The sequence below is a fragment of the Bufo gargarizans genome, chromosome 6, assembly GCF_014858855.1.
Source record: "Bufo gargarizans isolate SCDJY-AF-19 chromosome 6, ASM1485885v1, whole genome shotgun sequence".
Lineage (NCBI taxonomy): Eukaryota > Metazoa > Chordata > Amphibia > Anura > Bufonidae > Bufo > Bufo gargarizans.
Window position 1 is genome coordinate 34,754,982 of NC_058085.1, and position 19,102 is coordinate 34,774,083.

General features: G+C 43.4%; 2 protein-coding genes across 2 annotated transcripts in view; both read right to left on the bottom strand.

The window, feature by feature from the left end:
- The window catches only part of LOC122939925 (zinc finger protein 501-like), a 551,407-nt gene that overhangs the window by 354,903 nt on the left and 177,402 nt on the right, over positions 1-19,102 (bottom strand). The gene's annotated exons all lie outside the window — the stretch shown is intronic.
- On the bottom strand, positions 10,574-19,068 carry LOC122939929 (oocyte zinc finger protein XlCOF6.1-like). Its single transcript, XM_044296154.1, has 2 exons — positions 18,656-19,068; positions 10,574-11,856 (listed from the first exon to the last, which is right to left on the bottom strand). Exons 1-2 carry the CDS (start codon positions 18,783-18,785, stop codon positions 10,694-10,696), a joined length of 1,293 nt encoding a protein of 430 aa, XP_044152089.1. The 5' UTR covers positions 18,786-19,068; the 3' UTR covers positions 10,574-10,693.

The following is a 19,102-nucleotide window of genomic DNA, read 5'->3' on the forward strand; positions in this document are numbered from 1 at the left end:
CACTGATAATGCAGAATATAATGACAAAAAGCCACCAAACCATGCTCGATTCAGTTATTTGCAGCCCATGTATCACAGGTGTATTATTGGTTCCATAGATTCCTAAGGTAAGTAGCCATGATGATGAGTTTTTTCACACTAGAAAGAGATGTCCATCGAATAGAGCAGACCAAAGGTTCACCTTATGATGGAAGTCCAGCATGAACTAGATTCCAAACATAAGCTTTCCTGAGTACCGTATGTGTTCATAAGCAACCTGCAGTCCAGACAATCATCTGGACTGCCGGTTACATCAGAATGCAGAGGGGTTAGTTATCAAGTACCATTGGTATGAATAGATGCAAACCGATGAATAATTAAACATTAAATCTGTTAAGGCCACTGGGGAACCTGGTTCCTAGTCTGCTGAGGATTCAGAATGCCTCATGTCATAAGTGGCCCTTTTTTTTTTTACCAATGCTCTTTTATTGAAGACATTTTACAATTACACAATCAAGATATAAAGGCACAATCTAGGAACAGTTAACAGGTGTAATTCCTGGAGTGTGGAATAGGAAGTAATAGCACTGGACTAGTAGATATGAGTTGTTAACAATCTTATCAATAGCGGGAAAGTCGACTAAGTGACTACTACTAAGTTTTGATGAAGTAACTTGGGGAGGGGGGGGGGGTGTAAGAGAAGTTGTATACGTGGTTAAATAGATAAACCAATAATGATTTACTTGCGGCATAGTATAGTGGCTGTAAGGTGGTAACGAAGTGCAGAGGCCCGTAAGGGTATGGATAGGACTGGGAGTGGGACGTCTCATCTGTGGCGAATGGAATCGGTAGAACTAAGTGTAGGCAATGACTAATTAGTGTGTTTACCAGAATGTGTACGTCGCGATATGTGCATATATGCATTGACCCTGGTACGACAGGTAGTATTCCAAATTTTTGGAGGTAAACTATGTACGGAAACCTCTATATGTTTCCCAAGGATCCCGTATCTTTAGAAAAGACGCACAGGAGTGAGTTTCCCAGTGGGTTAGCTCTTCAAAGCAGTATAGTTGGTCCACTTTGCCATTGCCATAAGCTGTTCATGTTTCCCTTTTTATGTAGCTTGGCCAGTGAGACTCCTGTTCCTACGTGTCTAGGAGGAACAGGTCGTCTTACCCTGCTCCTAGTCCAGGGCCACCCTGAGGGCTAGTAGGAATATTAGGTTCCGGAGTATGAGCCCTCCTACCATCAGGGTCGGCTCATACGGCTAGGAGACAGGGTCAGAATTAGGGATTAATAGGAGGTGACCTGTTCCCTGATTCCTGTCCTGGCCTTGCATTGACCATCCATCTTCTGGCATCGCATGGTCGTGACACCATGCCTTTATAGAGGGTGGTGAGTCGCTCTTCCAAAGATATGGTATGATCAGGCGTGCAGCTGTTATAAGCACGGTGGGGAGGTCGTGCTTGGAAGACGTAAAGTTGTAATTTGGGCACCAGAGAAGAACCAGTTTAGGGGCAGCTTAGTAGAGCAAGTTTGGTTTATTACCTTATTCACCTCCATCCATAAGGGTTGGATGCGTGGACAGAACCACCATATATGGGAGAGTGAACCTTTCCTTGCACCGCATCTCCAGCATTGGTCGGAGATGATGGGGTTGATCTTAAGGAGAAACTCAGGGGGTTTTGTACCATCTGGTCAGAAGTTTAAATGAATTCTGTATCTTGATGCACCTGTTGAATCCATGTAAGTTGGTCAAAATAAAAGCTTTTTCTGGGTTTTTAAGGGTGATTGTGAGTTCTTTTTCTCGGGCGTCTAGAAAGTACAGTCGTGGCCAAAAGTTTTGAGAATTACATAAATATTGGTAATTGGTAAAGTTGCTGCTTAAGTTTTTATAATAGCAATTTGCATATACTCCAGAATGTTATGAAGAGTGGTCAGATGAATTGCATAGTCCTTCTTTGCCATGAAAATTAACTTAATCCCAAAAAAAACCTTTCCACGGCATTTCATTGCTGTCATTAAAGGACCTGCTGAGATCATTTCAGTAACCGTCTTGTTAACTCAGGTGAGAATGTTGACGAGCACAAGGCTGGAGATCATTATGTCAGGCTGATTGGGTTAAAATGGCAGACTTGGGGGCGTGTCCTGACTATGGCGGAGTGAACACGCGTCTTTGAGAGCTCCTGTCCTGAGAGTACTTTTGGAAGCGTATCTAGCTCACCAGCACCTGATTTTCAAGTTCCGATGGTTCGGACGAGAAGGAGTTCGTCAGCCGGTCCCGTTAGTACCCCCACGGACGTGAGGCACAAAGACATCCAGCAGTTTTTTGCTCCGGAAGGACAGAAGGTAACGGGCCGCGACTCAGGCGCAACGGCTCTCCCACAAGCAGCGCGCAAACTTAACATCGCTGCGCCCCCATACAAACCCCGAAGCCAGCGGAGAAAGCTGGGGTCACTCGTCATAACATGAATCAGTCTCAGTCGCCTGCCATGAATCAGAAGAGGGACTCGCCTCACCCGGCCCACGTTGTGAATGGTGGGGACGCGCGACCGGCGCCATCTTGCCAGGCCACACAAGATTCCATGCCGCTGGCTCAAGCCGCACTGACCCTGCAGCCGCAAGTCTTATCCCAGCCTACCCCTACGGCAGAAGCAGATGATCCGTCTTGGGACTGGAGAGCTCATTTTCGGCAGCTGCCGACCAGGCAAGAGATGGAACAATTTATTGCACGCCTGGAATCCTCCTATAAACAAGAGCTCCATACCCTGTCTACCAGTTTACAGATGGTTGAAGAGAGGGTGGATGATGTTTCCTCCCACCAGGCTGAATTGTCCTCCCGTTTGGACATGTTAGAGGATAAAGGCTTACAAAGGGATCAACATATCAGTCAGCTGTATCGGCGTAACAATATCAGGCTGCAGGGACTACCTGAATCTATTCCTACAGCGGACCTTATTCATACCCTACAAGATCTTTTTAAGATGATATTGAATAGGCCGGTTTCCGATGATCTGGAAATAGACAGAGCACACAGGACACTCGGCCCACCGAATCCTGATCCTGCTAGACCTAGGGATGTGATATGTCGCCTGCACTACTACTCCATAAAGGAAGAGATCATGCGCAAGTCGCGCAACACAGCTACGATTGAATTCCGGGGAGTCCATATTTCGCTACTACAAGATCTGGCCCGCTCCACCCTGCAACAAAGAAGAGCTCTTCGCCCCCTGCTCGAGTGCCTCCGTGAAAGAGACATTCCCTATATGTGGGGTTATCCGTTCCAGTTGGTGGTCAGAAAGGGTGGCAAGCGTTATGAACTGCGTGACCCGTCTGAGTTGGCTGATTTCCTAGCAGCACTAGGTCTCCCTGAAATCGAGTTACCTGAGTAGAATATCACTCCTCGATCCCGACGAGATTCTCAGTTTGGAAGTCTACCTCACCGGGATGCAATAAGGGGTCGGATAATAGGAGACTGCCTTCTTGATCACCCCTCTCACTTATAATGTAAAGTACATGCAATATATCTCTCTACTTAGCTCTTGTCTTAGGGTCTCTATTGCATGCGGTCCAGGCCTTGCGAGGCAGGTCACTCTATTTGATATAATGGCATGGTTCCCTTTTCCCTGGAGGGGGCGGAATCATCTTGTTAGGTTTCACTACCTTATTGTTTAGGCTCCAGATGCAGGGCCACATGTTTGTTTATTGGTGGTTAGCCTTTTTTACAGGTCACCTTTTTCGCCCGCCATTTTTTCCTCAGGGCGCTCATATGATAATCGCTGGTTACACATACTCTCTGACAGGTCTCCACACCTGCTATTGGAAGACAGTCCCCTACTAACGTTATTCGTTACCCACCTCCGTTCCGAGGTTAACCTGATACCTTTGGGTGTCCTCCCTAATTTGGGGTTGACGTCTCTTCCCCTTTTCTTTCGTAGTCCTGTCTTGTCCTCCTCCTCCCTTTTCGTTTAGTCTTCTACATCTTCTGTGGTTTTTGTCACTTGTGTTCCTTTGCGATTTTTGTTGTCTTGTCTTCCCCATCTTGTGTTTCCCTCATCCCTACACCTGTCCCTGCCAGGGTCACACATCGTAGTTTGGTCATGGTGCCACCAATGAATCAGCGGGCTGAGATCAAACTGGTCTCGCTGAATGTTAGGGGGTTCAATATCCCTGATAAAAGAGCTAAGATCCTTGCAGGGTTGCAAAAAGAAAACACTCAGATCCTACTTCTCCAGGAAACGCATTTTAAGACACACCATGTTCCAAACTTCAGATCCAAGATGTATACTACATGGTTCCACAGCACAAATCCAGAGGCTAAAGCAAAAGGTGTCTCAATAGCTTTGCATAAAAATCTACCCTGCTCTATTTTAGATTCCAGATCCTGCAGCAAGGGATGCTACGTCTTTGTCAAGTTGGTCATACATGGGAGAGTGTACACCGTAGGTAACATATACCTTCCAAATTCCGGTCAAGGTAAGTCATTTGCAGCTATCATGTCGAAATTGGAATCTTTCATGGATGGTATTGTACTGATGGGGGGGAGACTTTAACTTGCCCCTTAACCCGTCATTGGACACTTCCCTAGGGAGATCTCTTGTTCCTAACTCGACTCTCTCTAGGGTCCGCTCTGTCTTGCGGAACAATAGGTTGGTGGATGTGTGGAGGGTAATAAATCCGACAAGTCGAGATTACACTTACTACTCCCCGGCCCATAACTCTTATAGCAGGATCGACTTATTTGCTATCTCTCATTATGCATTATCTTATCACCCTAGGGCTGACATTGGTTCGGTGTTATGGTCAGATCACGCCCCTGTCTCCCTTACTCTGGCTTTACCTGACTTAGTGGCCAAAGAATGGATGTGGCGGCTTAATGCACATTTACTAAGGGACATGGTTTGTAGGCAAGCAATAGAGAAGTCCATTTCGGACTTTATGGATACCCATGCTACTGATCCCACAGCCCTTCCTATGCAGTGGGAGGCACTCAAATGTGTGTTACGGGGGGTGTTTATTCAGCACGGCTCGAGATTGAAAAAAGAGAGGGAGGCACGTATTCGGAGCTTGTCTGAGGAATTACTCCACCTAGAATCCCTGCATAAGGGATCCCTTACCCCTGCCTTGTTGACAGAACTGACTTCGGTGAGGGACAAACTAAGAGAAGAGATTAGCAAGAAACATGCAAATGCCAGGGAACGCTACCAGGGCTTCTTATTTAAAAACGCCAATAAGTGTGGGTCGGCCCTAGCCAAACTTCTACATCCTAGATTGACACAATCCTATATCCCTGAGATTAAAGATTCGCAGGGTAAGACCTTGCATCACCCTCTCCACATAGCTGAAGCTTTCAGAGAGTATTATGCATCACTGTACAATATCAAAGGCCAATTTGCGGACATGCGGCCTTCTGAATTAGATAGACGCATTTCATCTTATTTAGATGAGACGGCCCTGCCCGCAATTTCGCCAGATCAACAGGCTGACTTAGACCAATCCCTCTCTGAAGCTGAAGTAAGACTAGTGGTCAAGTCTCTTAAGGGCCATAAGAGCCCGGGACCGGACGGGTTTACTGGCGTTTTCTATAAGAAATTTCTTGATCTGCTTAGCCCCTTGCTGACAAAAGTTTTTAATAGCATCTCTCCTACTTGTCCCTTTCCCAAACAATCCCTGGAGGCCCATATTGTTGTCATACCTAAGCCTAGCACGGTTTGTGGTAACTATAGGCCGATATCATTGATAAACTGTGACATTAAAATTTACTCAAAGATTCTGGCAAATAGGTTGCGGCTGATTTTACCGCAATGTATTAGCCTGGATCAGGTTGGATTTGTCCCGGGCAGAAAAGCTAGAGACGACACCATCCTCACTCACACGTTGATCCATCATGTGCAAGAACGACAAATTCCTGTTGGCCTGATGTCTGTGGATGCCGAAAAGGTGTTTGACAGGGTCCACTGGCGATTTTTATTAGCTTCCTTGCAGCATCTTGGATTGGGGTGCAGATTCATAGAATACGTTTCAGCTTTATATACCCACCCCACTGCCAGGGTTAGAATTAATGGTGTCCTAGCGCCTCCTTTCGAGATCCGTAATGGGACATGCCAGGGGTGCCCATTATCCCCTCTCCTATATGTGTTGCAAATGGAACATCTTGCGCAGGCCATCCGCCTTAATCCGGACATTAGGGGTATCACCATCAGGAATAAGCAGCAGAAATTGGCGTTATACGCTGACGACTTGCTCCTATACGTGTCGACTCCTCACATCTCAATTCCATCTCTACTCCGTGAGTTTGATAGATTCGGACATCTGAGCAACTTCAAGGTGAATCTTTCAAAGACTGAGTTATTAAACATCTCTCTGGCGGCTGCAGACGTAAACTCCCTCCACGATAATTTTTCTTTTAAATGGAAAGAGCAAAGTTTGGTGTACTTAGGCGTCCAGATCCCTGCGCAGCTACATTTGCTCTTCCCACTTAACTACTTGCCACTGCAGAAGAGAACTCTGGAGGATATGCAGAAGTACTCCCTTAAAAAGCTGTCTTGGTTTGGCCGTATGTCCGCCTTTAAGATGGACATCCTGCCGAGGTTTCTCTATCTTTTTCAAACTGTCCCAGTATATGTGCCGAGGTCGTACTTCCAAGAGCTACAAAAAGGACTGAATAAGTTTATATGGCAGGCAAGCAAACCCAGATTGCAAAGACAGGTCCTGACTAAGCAGAAATCCTTAGGTGGTTTTGGCCTCCCAGATATGTCAATCTATCATAGTGCTTCGGTGCTCACCAGATTAAGGGACTGGCTTCATAAGGACTCTCAGAAATTGTGGGTGGGCCTGAAACAGTTTTTGTCCCCTCTGTCCCTTCAGGCATTGCCTTGGATTGCGTTAGATAAAAGACCAGTCTCTGAGGGGTGGCCATATTTGGTGAGGCACGCCCTGTCTATATGGGACCACTGGATATCCACGTCACGGGTGTCAGCTAGACCCGGCCCCATGACCGCGTTGCATAGTAACCCGGCATTTTCACCGGGCCTTAGGCCCTCCGCTTTTCTCATTAAAACTACAGGGGATGGTCTCCTGAGGGTTAAAGACTTGGTCACCTCTGGGCAACTATCCTCCATTGAGAATCTTCGACAGAATGTAGCGTTCACACAGGTTTCATGGCTGGGGTATGCTCAAGTCAGGTCATTCTTGGGTCTTACGTTTTCTGGTAAAGTGATAGATCAGTTGACGGACTTTGACAAACTCTACTTAGCCTCCACGGACGGACGCGGTACAATATCATCCATGTATCAGGTTTTGTTACAAATCCAAAATGAAGAAATAGCCCCATTCTTTGGAAAATGGGAGAGAGATCTGCAAATTACCTTCACAGCGGATGAAGTGGAGAAGTTGTGTACACTCTCCCATGGGATGTCAATGGCGACTCAAGTTAAAGAAAAGAATTATAAAATTGTCTCTAGGTGGTACTATTGTCCTACTACTCTGCATCAGATGTTTTCGTCGGTTCCTGATCACTGTTGGCGGTGTGAACGGGAGAAAGGCTCCATGCTGCACATTTGGTGGGATTGCCAGTTGATAAAGCCTTTCTGGGAGAAGGTTTTAAAGATATATACCAGTTATTCGAATAAGTCTATACCTAACACTCCTCAAATTACATTGCTGTCACTCTTGCCGGGTTCTATCTCACAAGTCAAGAAAGGGGCATTGCGTCTCTTCTTAGCTGCGGCGCGTATGGTGATTCCAAGGCACTGGAAAACCATTTCTCCCCCCACACTGACTGAGTGGGCCAAGGAACTGAAGCACATTCTTAGGATGGAAGAATTGATAGCAGATAGTCAAGAAAGGGGTAGGATATTCCAGAACAGATATAACTCTCTGACTTTCTTTCTAGACTCTCAGAGATTTAGGGATCTAGTGTGTTCTTAGGTTTATCCCAATAGGGTTTCTGGCAAGCGCACCCTGGCATTAGTTATTTCTCCCTCCCTTCCTAATCCTCTTTCCTTCTCTGTCCTACATGTTTTGTGTGATATAGGAACTTCCATTTTACAAATCCATGCCTAGTGCTTTTGCTTAGGTATCCGAGGGCTCATGGTGAGTCTTACTCTCCTTCACGAAGATAGTCCTCCCTGATTGTGGTTCCCTGTTATGCTTGGGGTGTTTGAGTCCCTTAGTCTTATTACTTTGTATGATATAATATGGCTGTATTCTGTGGGTCCTGTGTGACCCTCTGTTGGGCTGCGCCCACATTATTTGTTACATTGCCTTCTGATGTAATGTGTCACTGGAATATGAAAATCAAAAAGTAAATAAAATAAAATTACACATAAAATGGCAGACTTGACCTGTTAAAAGGAGGGTGATGATTCAAATCATTGTTCTTCCATTGTTAACCATGGTGACCTGCAAAGAAACGCGTGTAGCCATCATTGCGTTGCATAAATATGGCTTCACAGGCAAGGATATTATGGCTATTAAGATTGCACCTCAATCAACAATTTATAGGATCATCAAGAACTTCAAGGAAAGCGGTTCAATTCTTGTTAAGAAGGCTTCAGATCGTCCAAGAAAGTCTAGCAAGCGTCAGGATCGTCTCCTAAAGAGGATTCAGCTGCGGGATCAGAGTGCCACCAGTGCAGCGCTTGCTCAGGAATGGCAGCAGGCAGGTGTGAGCGCATCTGCACGCACAGTGAGGCGAAGACTTTTGGAAGATGGCCTGGTGTCAAGAAGGCCAGCAAAGAAGCCACTTCTCTCCCCAAAAAACATCAGGGACAGATTGATCTTCTGCAGAAAATATGGTGAATGGACTGCTGAGGACTGGGGCAAAGTCATATTCTCCGATGAAGCCTCTTTCCAATTGTTTGGGGCATCAGGAAAAAGGCTTGTCCGGAGAAGAAAAGGTGAGCGCTACCATCAGTCCTGTGTCATGCCAACAGTAAAGCATCGTGAGACCATTCATGTGTGGGGTTGCTTCTCATCCAAGGGAGTGGGCTCACTCACAATTTCGCCCAAAAACACAACCATAAATAAAGAATGGTACCAAAACACCCTGCAACAGCAACTTCTTCCAACAATCCAACAACAGTTTTGTGAAGAACAATGCATTTTCCAGCACGATGGAGCATCGTGCCATAAGGCAAAAGTGATAACTAAGTGGCTCAGGGACAAAAACGTTGACATTTTGGGTCCATGACCTGGAAACTCCACAGATCTTAATCCCATTGAGAACTTGAGGTCAATCCTCAAGAGGCAGGTGGACAAACAAAAACCCACTAATTCTGACAAACTCCAAGAAGTGATTATGAAAGAATGGGTTGCTATCAGTCAGGAATTGGCCCAGAAGTTGATTGAGAGCATGCCCAGTCGAATTGCAGAGGTCCTGAAAAGGAAGGGCCAACACTGCAAATACTGACTCTTTGCATAAATGTCATGTAATTGTCGATAAAAGCCTTTGAATCATATGAAGTGCGTGTAATTATATTTCACTACATCACAGAAACAACTGAAACAAAGATCTAAAAGCAGTTTAGCAGCAAACTTTGTGAAAACTAATATTTGTGTCATTCTCAAAACTTTTGGCCACGACTGTAGAGTCAGATCTTGCTCCTGCTCACTTAGAGCAATATTGAAAAATCTGGATGCCTCTTTATACAGTAGTAGGTCATGGATGATTTCAGATGAACTGGCCTGGCAGAACAATCTAATGCCCCACTTGTCTGGTTTGTTGGCAATGCTGGCAAAGAGTGCCACCCCTTGTGCCTTCGTATGCCACCTTAATTTGTATTTTAAAGCAAGAAGTCAGTTCTATTTACATTAGCTTAGCGTATACACCTTTACCATAAAGAGACAATTAGAACGTTTTGGTAACATACGTTTTTCAAAAATTATTAGACATTTTTGTGGAGTGTTTACTTGTTGCTGACTTCCTATATGGATGAGAACTGAAACAGCATACTATTGAAAGACACAGTGACCTCTAGTAGATTTAATTTTTTTTGCCTAAAATACCTCTGCCGATTGGAAGAGATGGAACAATCAGGTTGAGTTAAGTTCAACACCTTCTTCAGTAAGATATAACGACTCAAAATGTGCACTACCAAAAAGCAGAGCAAGACATTAAATGGTTAAAGAGAATTTTTTTTTTCCGAAATATTCTATGTAAATGGCTGACACATTGGTGTGTTATCTAGATTTTATTTGCATTTTAAATAAAAGACATGTATTGTTAATTGTATACATTTCTTAATCACTTAGCACTTTCAAACGCTTTCTCTTGTCTAACATGTGATTTTACTTTGACTGTAACAGTTATATTTTTTCCAAGTTGTATTTGTAATAAAATTATTTCATCTACACCTACCACTTCCTCCCACACAACTTTCTAATTTGGTTGCCGATAGGAAGCCCATCTGTAAAAGGCTTTAGACTTAGGGCTCGTTCACACGACCGCATGACTTTTTCAGTGTTTTGCGGCCTGTTTTTAACGGATCAGTTTTTCCATTTTTTGTTTCAGTAGTGTTTCCGGTTCCGTTCTTCCGTATGGCATATACAGTATACAGTAATTACATAGAAAAAATTGGGCAATAATAGGACATGTTCCATCTTTGAACGGAAAAACGGAAATAGAATGCATACGGAGTACATTCAGTTTTTTTGCGAAACCATGGAACCATTCCGTATACGGAACACAAAAAATGTTCGTGTGAACGAGCCCTTAGTGTGAGAATTTCTGATGATCAACAAGATTTGATTCCTCAGCAAAACATGTTCCACATTCTGGGCAAGAAAACTGCTTCTTCACTGTATGATGTGTCTGATGTTTAACAAGCGCTGACCTTTGGTTGAAACATTTTCCACATTCTGAACATGAAAATGGCTTTTTTCCTGTATGAAGTGTCTGATGCTTAACAAGTGCTGACCTTTGGTTGAAATATTTCCCACATTCTGAACATGAAAATGGCTTCTCCCCTGTGTGAATTCTCTGATGTACAACAAGATATGATTTTTGGTTAAAAGATTTCCCACATTCTGAACATAGAAATGGCTTCTCTCCTGTGTGAGTTCTCTGATGTCTAATGAGATCTATTTTAACACTATAACATTTCTCACATTCTGAACATGAATATGGCTTCTCCCCTGTGTGAGTTCTCTGATGTACAACAAGATCTAATTTCCGATTAAAAAATTTCCCACACTCTGAACACGAAAATGGTGTCTCCCTGTTGTGAATTTTCTGATGAGCAACAAGAACCGAATTGTGGTAAAAACATTTTCCACATTCTGAACACGAAAATGGCTTTTCCCCTGTGTGAATTCTTTGATGTCTAATAAGATCTGTTTTACCATTATAACATTTATCACATTCTGAACATGAAAATGGTTTCTCCCCTGTGTGAATTCTCTGATGTATAACAAGACTTGATTTCTGGTTAAAAGATTTCCCACACACTGAACATGAAAATGGCTTCTCCCCTGTGTGAGTTCTCTGATGTCTAATGAGATCTGTTTTAACACTACAACATTTCCCACATTCTGAACATGAAAACGGCTTCTCCCCTGTGTGACTTCTTTGATGTACAACAAGATTTGATTTCTTGTTAAAACCTTTTCCACATTCTGAACATGAAAATAATTTCTTTACTGTGTGAGCGCTATGATGTTCACCCCTTCCATGACCTTTGTTTTGCTTAACAGTCTGTGATAAATCAGAAGATCGGACCTGCTTGAGAGAATCAGGTGATAGATCTTTGCTATAAATTATGGATGATGTATCTGAGATAATAGAATGCTCTTCATATGTATCTTCTGTTATACTGTAATTGATTGCTTTAAAACGTGCAGATTTAAGATGTCCCTCTAAGCTCCCGCTGCAGTCATCTGCGAAAAATAAGATTTTATTAATATTAGAACCTTAAATTATACAGAAATGTTATTAGATTTCTATATATAAAAATGGTGCTTGCATGGATGTCTGTGATCTCACTATTATGAAGCATACGAAGCACATCCACTGCCGTGTTTATTGCAGCAGAACGAATAGATCCTGTGATGAGCTGACATGTTGACTCTAAAATTTTGCCTTGACGTCAACCTCTTGCCTTGGGAATGGATGGACAGACTTTATTTTGTATTCTTCCAACTGTCATGGAACTCACATGATGCAGTTTGGAAATGTTCTTGGTACCGCTATTGAGAGATACCGCTATTGATGAGCTGGATGATGCGGTTTCTCTTTCCTGGATTGAAACCAGTGTTGGCTCTTGAAGCACCGACTCCAGCCGCAGTCTACTCCTTGGGAATCTTCCCCAAATTATTGGATGGCCTTTTCTTGACAATCCCTTCAAGGCTATGATTATCCCTGTTCCTTAAGCACTTTTTCCTTCCGCTCAAATTTCCATTAATATGCTTGGACACAGCACTCTGAACAGCTAGCTCCTTTAGCAATGACCGTTTGTGGCTTCACATTTTGAACTGAATTACTGAAATAAATTAAACTTTTCAATTATATTTAAATTTGAGATGCACCCGTATTCCACACAAACATTTGGCCATTTCTGCACCAAGATCTGTTCTTATTTTTCTCAAAATAACTCCAAGAAAATATGATATGAAACAGAAATTGCTCATGTAGAAAAAAAATTATTGTACATAATATAATCCTATATGCTGCCATGTGAAATCATAACTAGGTCTACCAATGTGCTCCCTGATGTGACAAGAAAAGACAGAGTTGCCATGAGATATTATGCAGCTCCAGATATTAAATATATCCCAAAGTTTTCCATTTGTGCACATTTCCAGAATATAAAATAGTTGGGGGGATATCAGTAAAACAGAATGTAGAAAGCCTGCAATACTGAAACATGCACTACTGTCACACATACTGTACATACAGTTGCAAGAAAAACTATGTTAACCCTTTGGAATATGGATTTCTGCACAAATTGGTCATAAAATGTGATCTGATCTTCATCTATGTTCCAACAATAGACAATCACAGTCTGCTTAAACTAATAACACACAAAGAATTAAATGTTACCATGTTTTTATTGAACACACCATGTAAACATTCACAGGGCAGGTGGAAAAAGTATGTGAACCCTTGGATTTAATAACTGGTTGAACCTCCTTTGGCAGCAAAAACTTCAACCAAACGTTTCCTGTAGTCAGACGTGCACAACGGTCAGGAGTAATTCTTCACCATTCCTCTTTACAGATCTGTTTCAGTTCAGCAATATTCTTGGGATGTCTGGTGTGAATCGCTTTCTTGAGGTCATGCCACAGCATCTCAATTGGGTTGAGGTCAGGACTTTGACTGGGCCACTCCAGAAGGCGTATTTTCTTCTGTTTAAGCCATTCTGTTGTTGATTTACTTCTATGCTTTGGGTCGTTGTCCTGTTGCAACACCCATCTTCTGTTGAGCTTCAGCTGGTGGACAGATGGCCTTAAGTTCTCCTGCAAAATGTCTTGATAAACTTGGGAATTCATTTTTCCTTCGATGATAGCAATCTGTCCAGACCCTGACGCAGCAAAGCAGCCCCAAACGATGATGCCCCCACCACCATACTTCACAGTTGGGATGAGGTTTTGATGTTGGTGTGCTGGGCCTCTTTTTCTCCACACATAGTGTTGTGTGTTTCTTCCAAACAACTCAACTTTGGTTTCATCTGTCCACAGAATATTTTGCCAGTACTGCTGTGGAGCATCCAGGTGCTCTTGTGCAAACTGTAAACGTGCAGCAATGTTTTTTTTTGGTCAGCAGTGGCTTCCTCTGTGGTATCCTCCCATGAAATCCATTCTTGTTTAGTGTTTTACGTATCGTAGATTTGCTAACAGGGATGTTAGCATATGCCAGAGACTTTTGTAAGTCTCTAGCTGACACTCTAGGAATCTTCTTCACCTCATTGAGCAGTCTGCGCTGTACTCTTGCAGTCATCTTTACATGACGGCCACTCCTAGGGAGAGTAGCAGCCGTGCTGAAATTTCTCCATTTATAGACAATTTGTCTTACCGTGGACTGATGAACAGCAAGGCTTTTGGAGATACTTTTATAACCCTTTTCCAGCTTTATGCAAGTCAACAATTCTTAATCGTAGATCTTCTGAGAGCTCTTTTGTGTGAGGCACCATTCACATCAGGCAATGCTTCTTGTAAAAAGCAAATCCAGAACTGGTGTGTGTTCTTTATAGGGCAGGGCAGCTGTAACCAACACCTCCAATCTCATCTCATCGATTGGACTCCAGTTGGCTGACACCTCACTCCAATTAGCTCTTGGCAATGTCATTAGTCTAGGGGTTCACATACTTTTTTCACCTGCACTGTGAATGTTTCCATGGTGTGTTCAATAAAAACATGGTAACATGTAATTCTTTGTGTGTTATTAGTTTAAGCCGACTGGGATTGTCTATTGTTGTGACTTAGATGAAGGTCAGATCACATTTTATGACCAATTTGTGCAGAAATCCATATAATTCCAAAGAGTTCACATACTTTTTCTTGCAACTGTATGTAAATGCATTTGGAGGGTCTGAAATATGTTTGGTGCTGAGAGTACCATAGTTAATTACATAGCTAATTCGGTTGAAAAAAAGACATTAGTCCATCAAGTTCAAGGGATAGGTGGGAACGTGAATCCCAGAAGGAAGTGAGACTCAGATTTCTACACATTTTCATAAGCAATAATCTAATTTGCTTTCAAAAATTCATCTAAACCCTTTGTAAAACTGTCCACTGTTCCTGCTGTGACCACGTCCTGAGGAAGTCTATTCCACAGATTCACAGTTCTTACAGTAAAGAAGTTTTGACGCTTCTGGAGACTTTCTTCCCCCGTGCGTCTTTTGGGGGCATTTTACATGGAACAGTTTTTCACCATATTTTCTGTATGGCCCATTTATATATTTGTATAGGTTAATTATGTCCCCCCCCCCTTACGTCTTTTCTCAAGACTAAATACATTTAATTATTTCAATCTTTCTTCATAACTGAGACCCTCCATGCCCCTTATCAGTTTAGTGGCTCTCCTCTGTACTTTTTTCATCTCCAGGGCATCCTTTCTATGGACTGGTGCCCAGAACTGAACTGCATATTCCAGATGAGGCCGCACTAATGCTTTGTAAAGTGGTAATATTACATCCTTGCCCCGCGAGTCCATGCCTCATTTAATGCATGACAGTATCCTGGTGGCCTTAGAAGCAGCTGATTGACATTGTATGCGGTTATTTAATCTATGATCTACAAGGAAACCCAAATATTTCTATAAGTGACTCTCCCAGTGTTACATCCCCTAGGACATATGAAAGCTGGCCAGACACACGCAATAGCTGCGGGGCAAATGCTCGACTGGCCGACAGCTACCAAAAACATAGCCATGGGTCAGAGCCAAAAGAAGTACATTAGGTACCAGAAAGACAACCCAATGGACAGGAAAGAAGCATGGTCTGGAGACACCCTCATCTTCGGTTGTCGCTTGCCTTAGTAACCTTATGTTGCTCAGCAGATGGAACAAGAGACAGACAACCCAGACAGTAGGGCAAGTCAGAAGAAAGAAGCAGCAGTGAAGGAAGTGTCCAGATGCAGCAAACAGACACAGCCATCTGGAAGAGTATTGGCCGTTCACCATGATGCAATGGCAATGTGAGATGAGTAACAGTACCACCACCTCTTAGGGCCTTTCGCTGAATGGATTTCTGAAGGCTTGAGAGGATTCTTAAAATGTCATTTTTTGATGAGCAGAGGAGCATTAATGTCTTCCCTAGGAACTCTACTTCTCTCCTCAGAGCCATATACCTTCCAATCAGAAGAGTTTTCCATGGAACTTCTTGCAATCCAGAATTTACTTAAAGGGGTTACCTAACCTCTACAATGCCCAGACACCTCATATAAGTTATACTTACCCCACTCTCCGACACCCGAGTAGCTCCTGATGCCTGCACGGCCGCCACAGTATCTCGCCGTCGCGCTGATCAAAACATCCGACGACAGTGGGTGGGGGTTGGGCAACTTTTCAGCCAATAGCAAGCTGCGACAGGGACAAGACTCCCTAGTGGCAGCCATGAGGACATCAGAAGCGACGTGGGTGCCGGGGAGCGTGGTAAGCATAACCTATATGAGGTGCCCAGGCATTATAGCGGTTTGAAATCTGCTGTGGATTTGACAGCAGAATCAGAGGCAGATCTGCTGAGCTTCGTAGAAAACCCATTGGTGAGCAGCGAGCACAGACGGGATATACGAAAAGTAATGGGGGTCTGTAGGGAAGGTGGCAGTTAAAGATTAGTGTTGGACGCGAATATTCGAATAGCGAATATTAATTGCTAATATCGGCACTTCGAGAATTCGCTAATATTTTGAATATAGTGATATATATTTCGTCATTTCGAATATTCTAGATTTTTTTGTCATCAGTAATGCAATGTTTTTGTCTGAACTTAGCAACATCCCTAACAACCAATTGGAAAGTTGCCTACCCCTTACTAGATAAGCGCCACCCAATTATTACCGGACAGTAATAAATCACAAAAAAATGTACTCGTGGAGCCACCAATATCACCTAAAAATTGAACCACAATCTTCACGAAGTGAAAACCGAAAAAACTTTATTGACAATGTATAATAAATACATACATAATGATAGAAGGCGGCACAAAGGTGGAACACAAGGATGAGAAACAGGACCCAAGAGGGGGCCGAGAGGTCGGCACACCAAAAACAGGGAAGAGAGTAAAAGATGAAAGACACCTAGAAAAGAATAAGCGTACCCTGGATGGTGTGTCTATCTCTCAGCCACATCCTTACCCAACGCCGTTTCGCCAGTGACCTGGCTTCTCTCGGGGATGTAGAACATTAGGAAGGACTTCCCCGATTATAGTTCCCTCACAGGTGTGTCATAGTATGATTAAAAACCCAGGCGTCATTAGGTTTTTTAATCATTCTAGTGGTTTATTCTTTTCTAATCACCAAGTTTTTGCCCTCATATTTGCCTCTACTGCAATATTGCCCGGGGCTTATTGTTCAGAGATGTCTTGGTGTTCTTTCATCTTTTACTCTTTCCTTTTTCCGTTTTTGGTGTGCCGACCTCTCGGCCCCCTCTTGGGTCCTGTTTCTCATCCTTGTGTTCCACCTTTGTGCTGCCTTCTATCATTATGTATGTATTTATTATACATTGTCAATAAAAAAAAATTGATTTTCACTTTGTGAAGATTGTGGTTCAATTTTTGGGCGATACCCTTACTATATAAGAACCTCCCCATCAGCCCTTGTATGCAGTATTTTGCAGATCTGAAAGAGACAGCAGCAGTGCTAGAGGCCGTATCTCATCTTGTATTGAGGCTAGAAGCCGTATCTCATCTTGTATCCAGGCCAGAGGCCGTATCTCATCTTGTATCCAGGCCAGAGGCCGTATCTCATCTTGTATCCAGGCCAGAGGCCGTATCTCATCTTGTATCCAGGCCAGAGGCCGTATCTCATCTTGTATCCAGGCCAGAGGCCGTATCTCATCTTGTATCCAGGCCAGAGGCCGTATCTCATCTTGTATCCAGGCCAGAGGCCGTATCTCATCTTGTATCCAGGCCAGAGGCAGTATCTCATCTTGTATCCAGGCCAGAGGCCGTATCTCATCTTGTATCCAGGCCAGAGGCCGTATCTCATCTTGTATCCAGGCCAGAGGCCGTATCTCATCTTGTATCCAGGCCAGAGGCCGTATCTCATCTTGTATCCAGGCCAGAGGCCGTATCTCATCTTGTATCCAGGCCAGAGGCCGTATCTCATCTTGTATCCAGGCCAGAGGCCGTATCTCATCTTGTATCCAGGCCAGAGGCCGTATCTCATCTTGTATCCAGGCCAGAGGCCGTATCTCATCTTGTATCCAGGCCAGAGGCCGTATCTCATCTTGTATCCAGGCCAGAGGCCGTATCTCATCTTGTATCCAGTCCAGAGGCCGTATCTCATCTTGTATCCAGGCCAGAGGCCGTATCTCATCTTGTATCCAGGCCAGAGGCCGTATCTCATCTTGTATCCAGGCCAGAGGCCGTATCTCATCTTGTATGCAGGCCAGAGGCCGTATCTCATCTTGTATCCAGGCTAGAGGCCGTATCTCATCTGGTATCTAGGCTAGAGGCACCCAACAGAGTAGTAGAGCCTCCTTTTAATTGCACAGTTTTCCCTAATAATCTTCTCCTTTTGCTCTATTGTAATCACTTACATATATCGTCATAACATTCACACATAAAAAGATTCCAACAACTCCTTGAGACATGACAGCATAACACTCACATTTTCATCCATATTTAGAGGGGCTGGTCCATCTCACACATTGGTGGCATATTGCTAGAATATGCACCCAATGTCATATTGGTCTCTAGAATGAGGGATCCTCCTTTCACTTCTATGGAAGTGCCGAAAATAGCCGAGTGCGCTCGATTAGTTCTTTTTGGAGCTCCCATAGAAGTGAATAAAAAAAGTTAATTCACACTGAACATACACAAAACACTTTTCTTCACCATTCTAGAGATAGGTGCAGGTCACAGAGGTGAGGCCCTAGAAATATGCCACCAATGTGTTAGATGTGACTGTAAATATATAGCTGAAAAACTGACCGAACACAGAACTTAAAACTTTTGTAGTATCCAGTAAAGGAGTAGAATCTGAGTCTTCTCTGCTTTATTTAGTGGTTACTACTCACCTGGACGGTTATCTGTAGGAATGTCCTCTATACTTTGCTCCTCACCCTTCACATCTGTCTCTGTAACATATATAATGTTCAGATCTTCACCCGGATACAGAACCTGAGGAACAAATATTGTTAAAGTCATCAGACAGTTGGAGAAGTCATGTGGAATGTTTTAGATGTCAGTTATTAAGAATTACAACTAAAAATGACCGGACAGCAAGAGTTATCTGACCCAAATATCTGCAGGTCTCCAGTATAAATCCAACCTGTTACTTCCTTATTCCAACCAGCAGTCTCCATAACCAGAGAAGATCTAGACGTGTAATGTCTATGGTCAGCTGTAATCCTGGCATCTCCACCCTTCTCATTATACAAGGATAAAACATATAATACTGGTGGATAAAACAAGACTGAACACAAGATCTTCACAGCCTTCTAAAGATCATGGGGGACATTTCA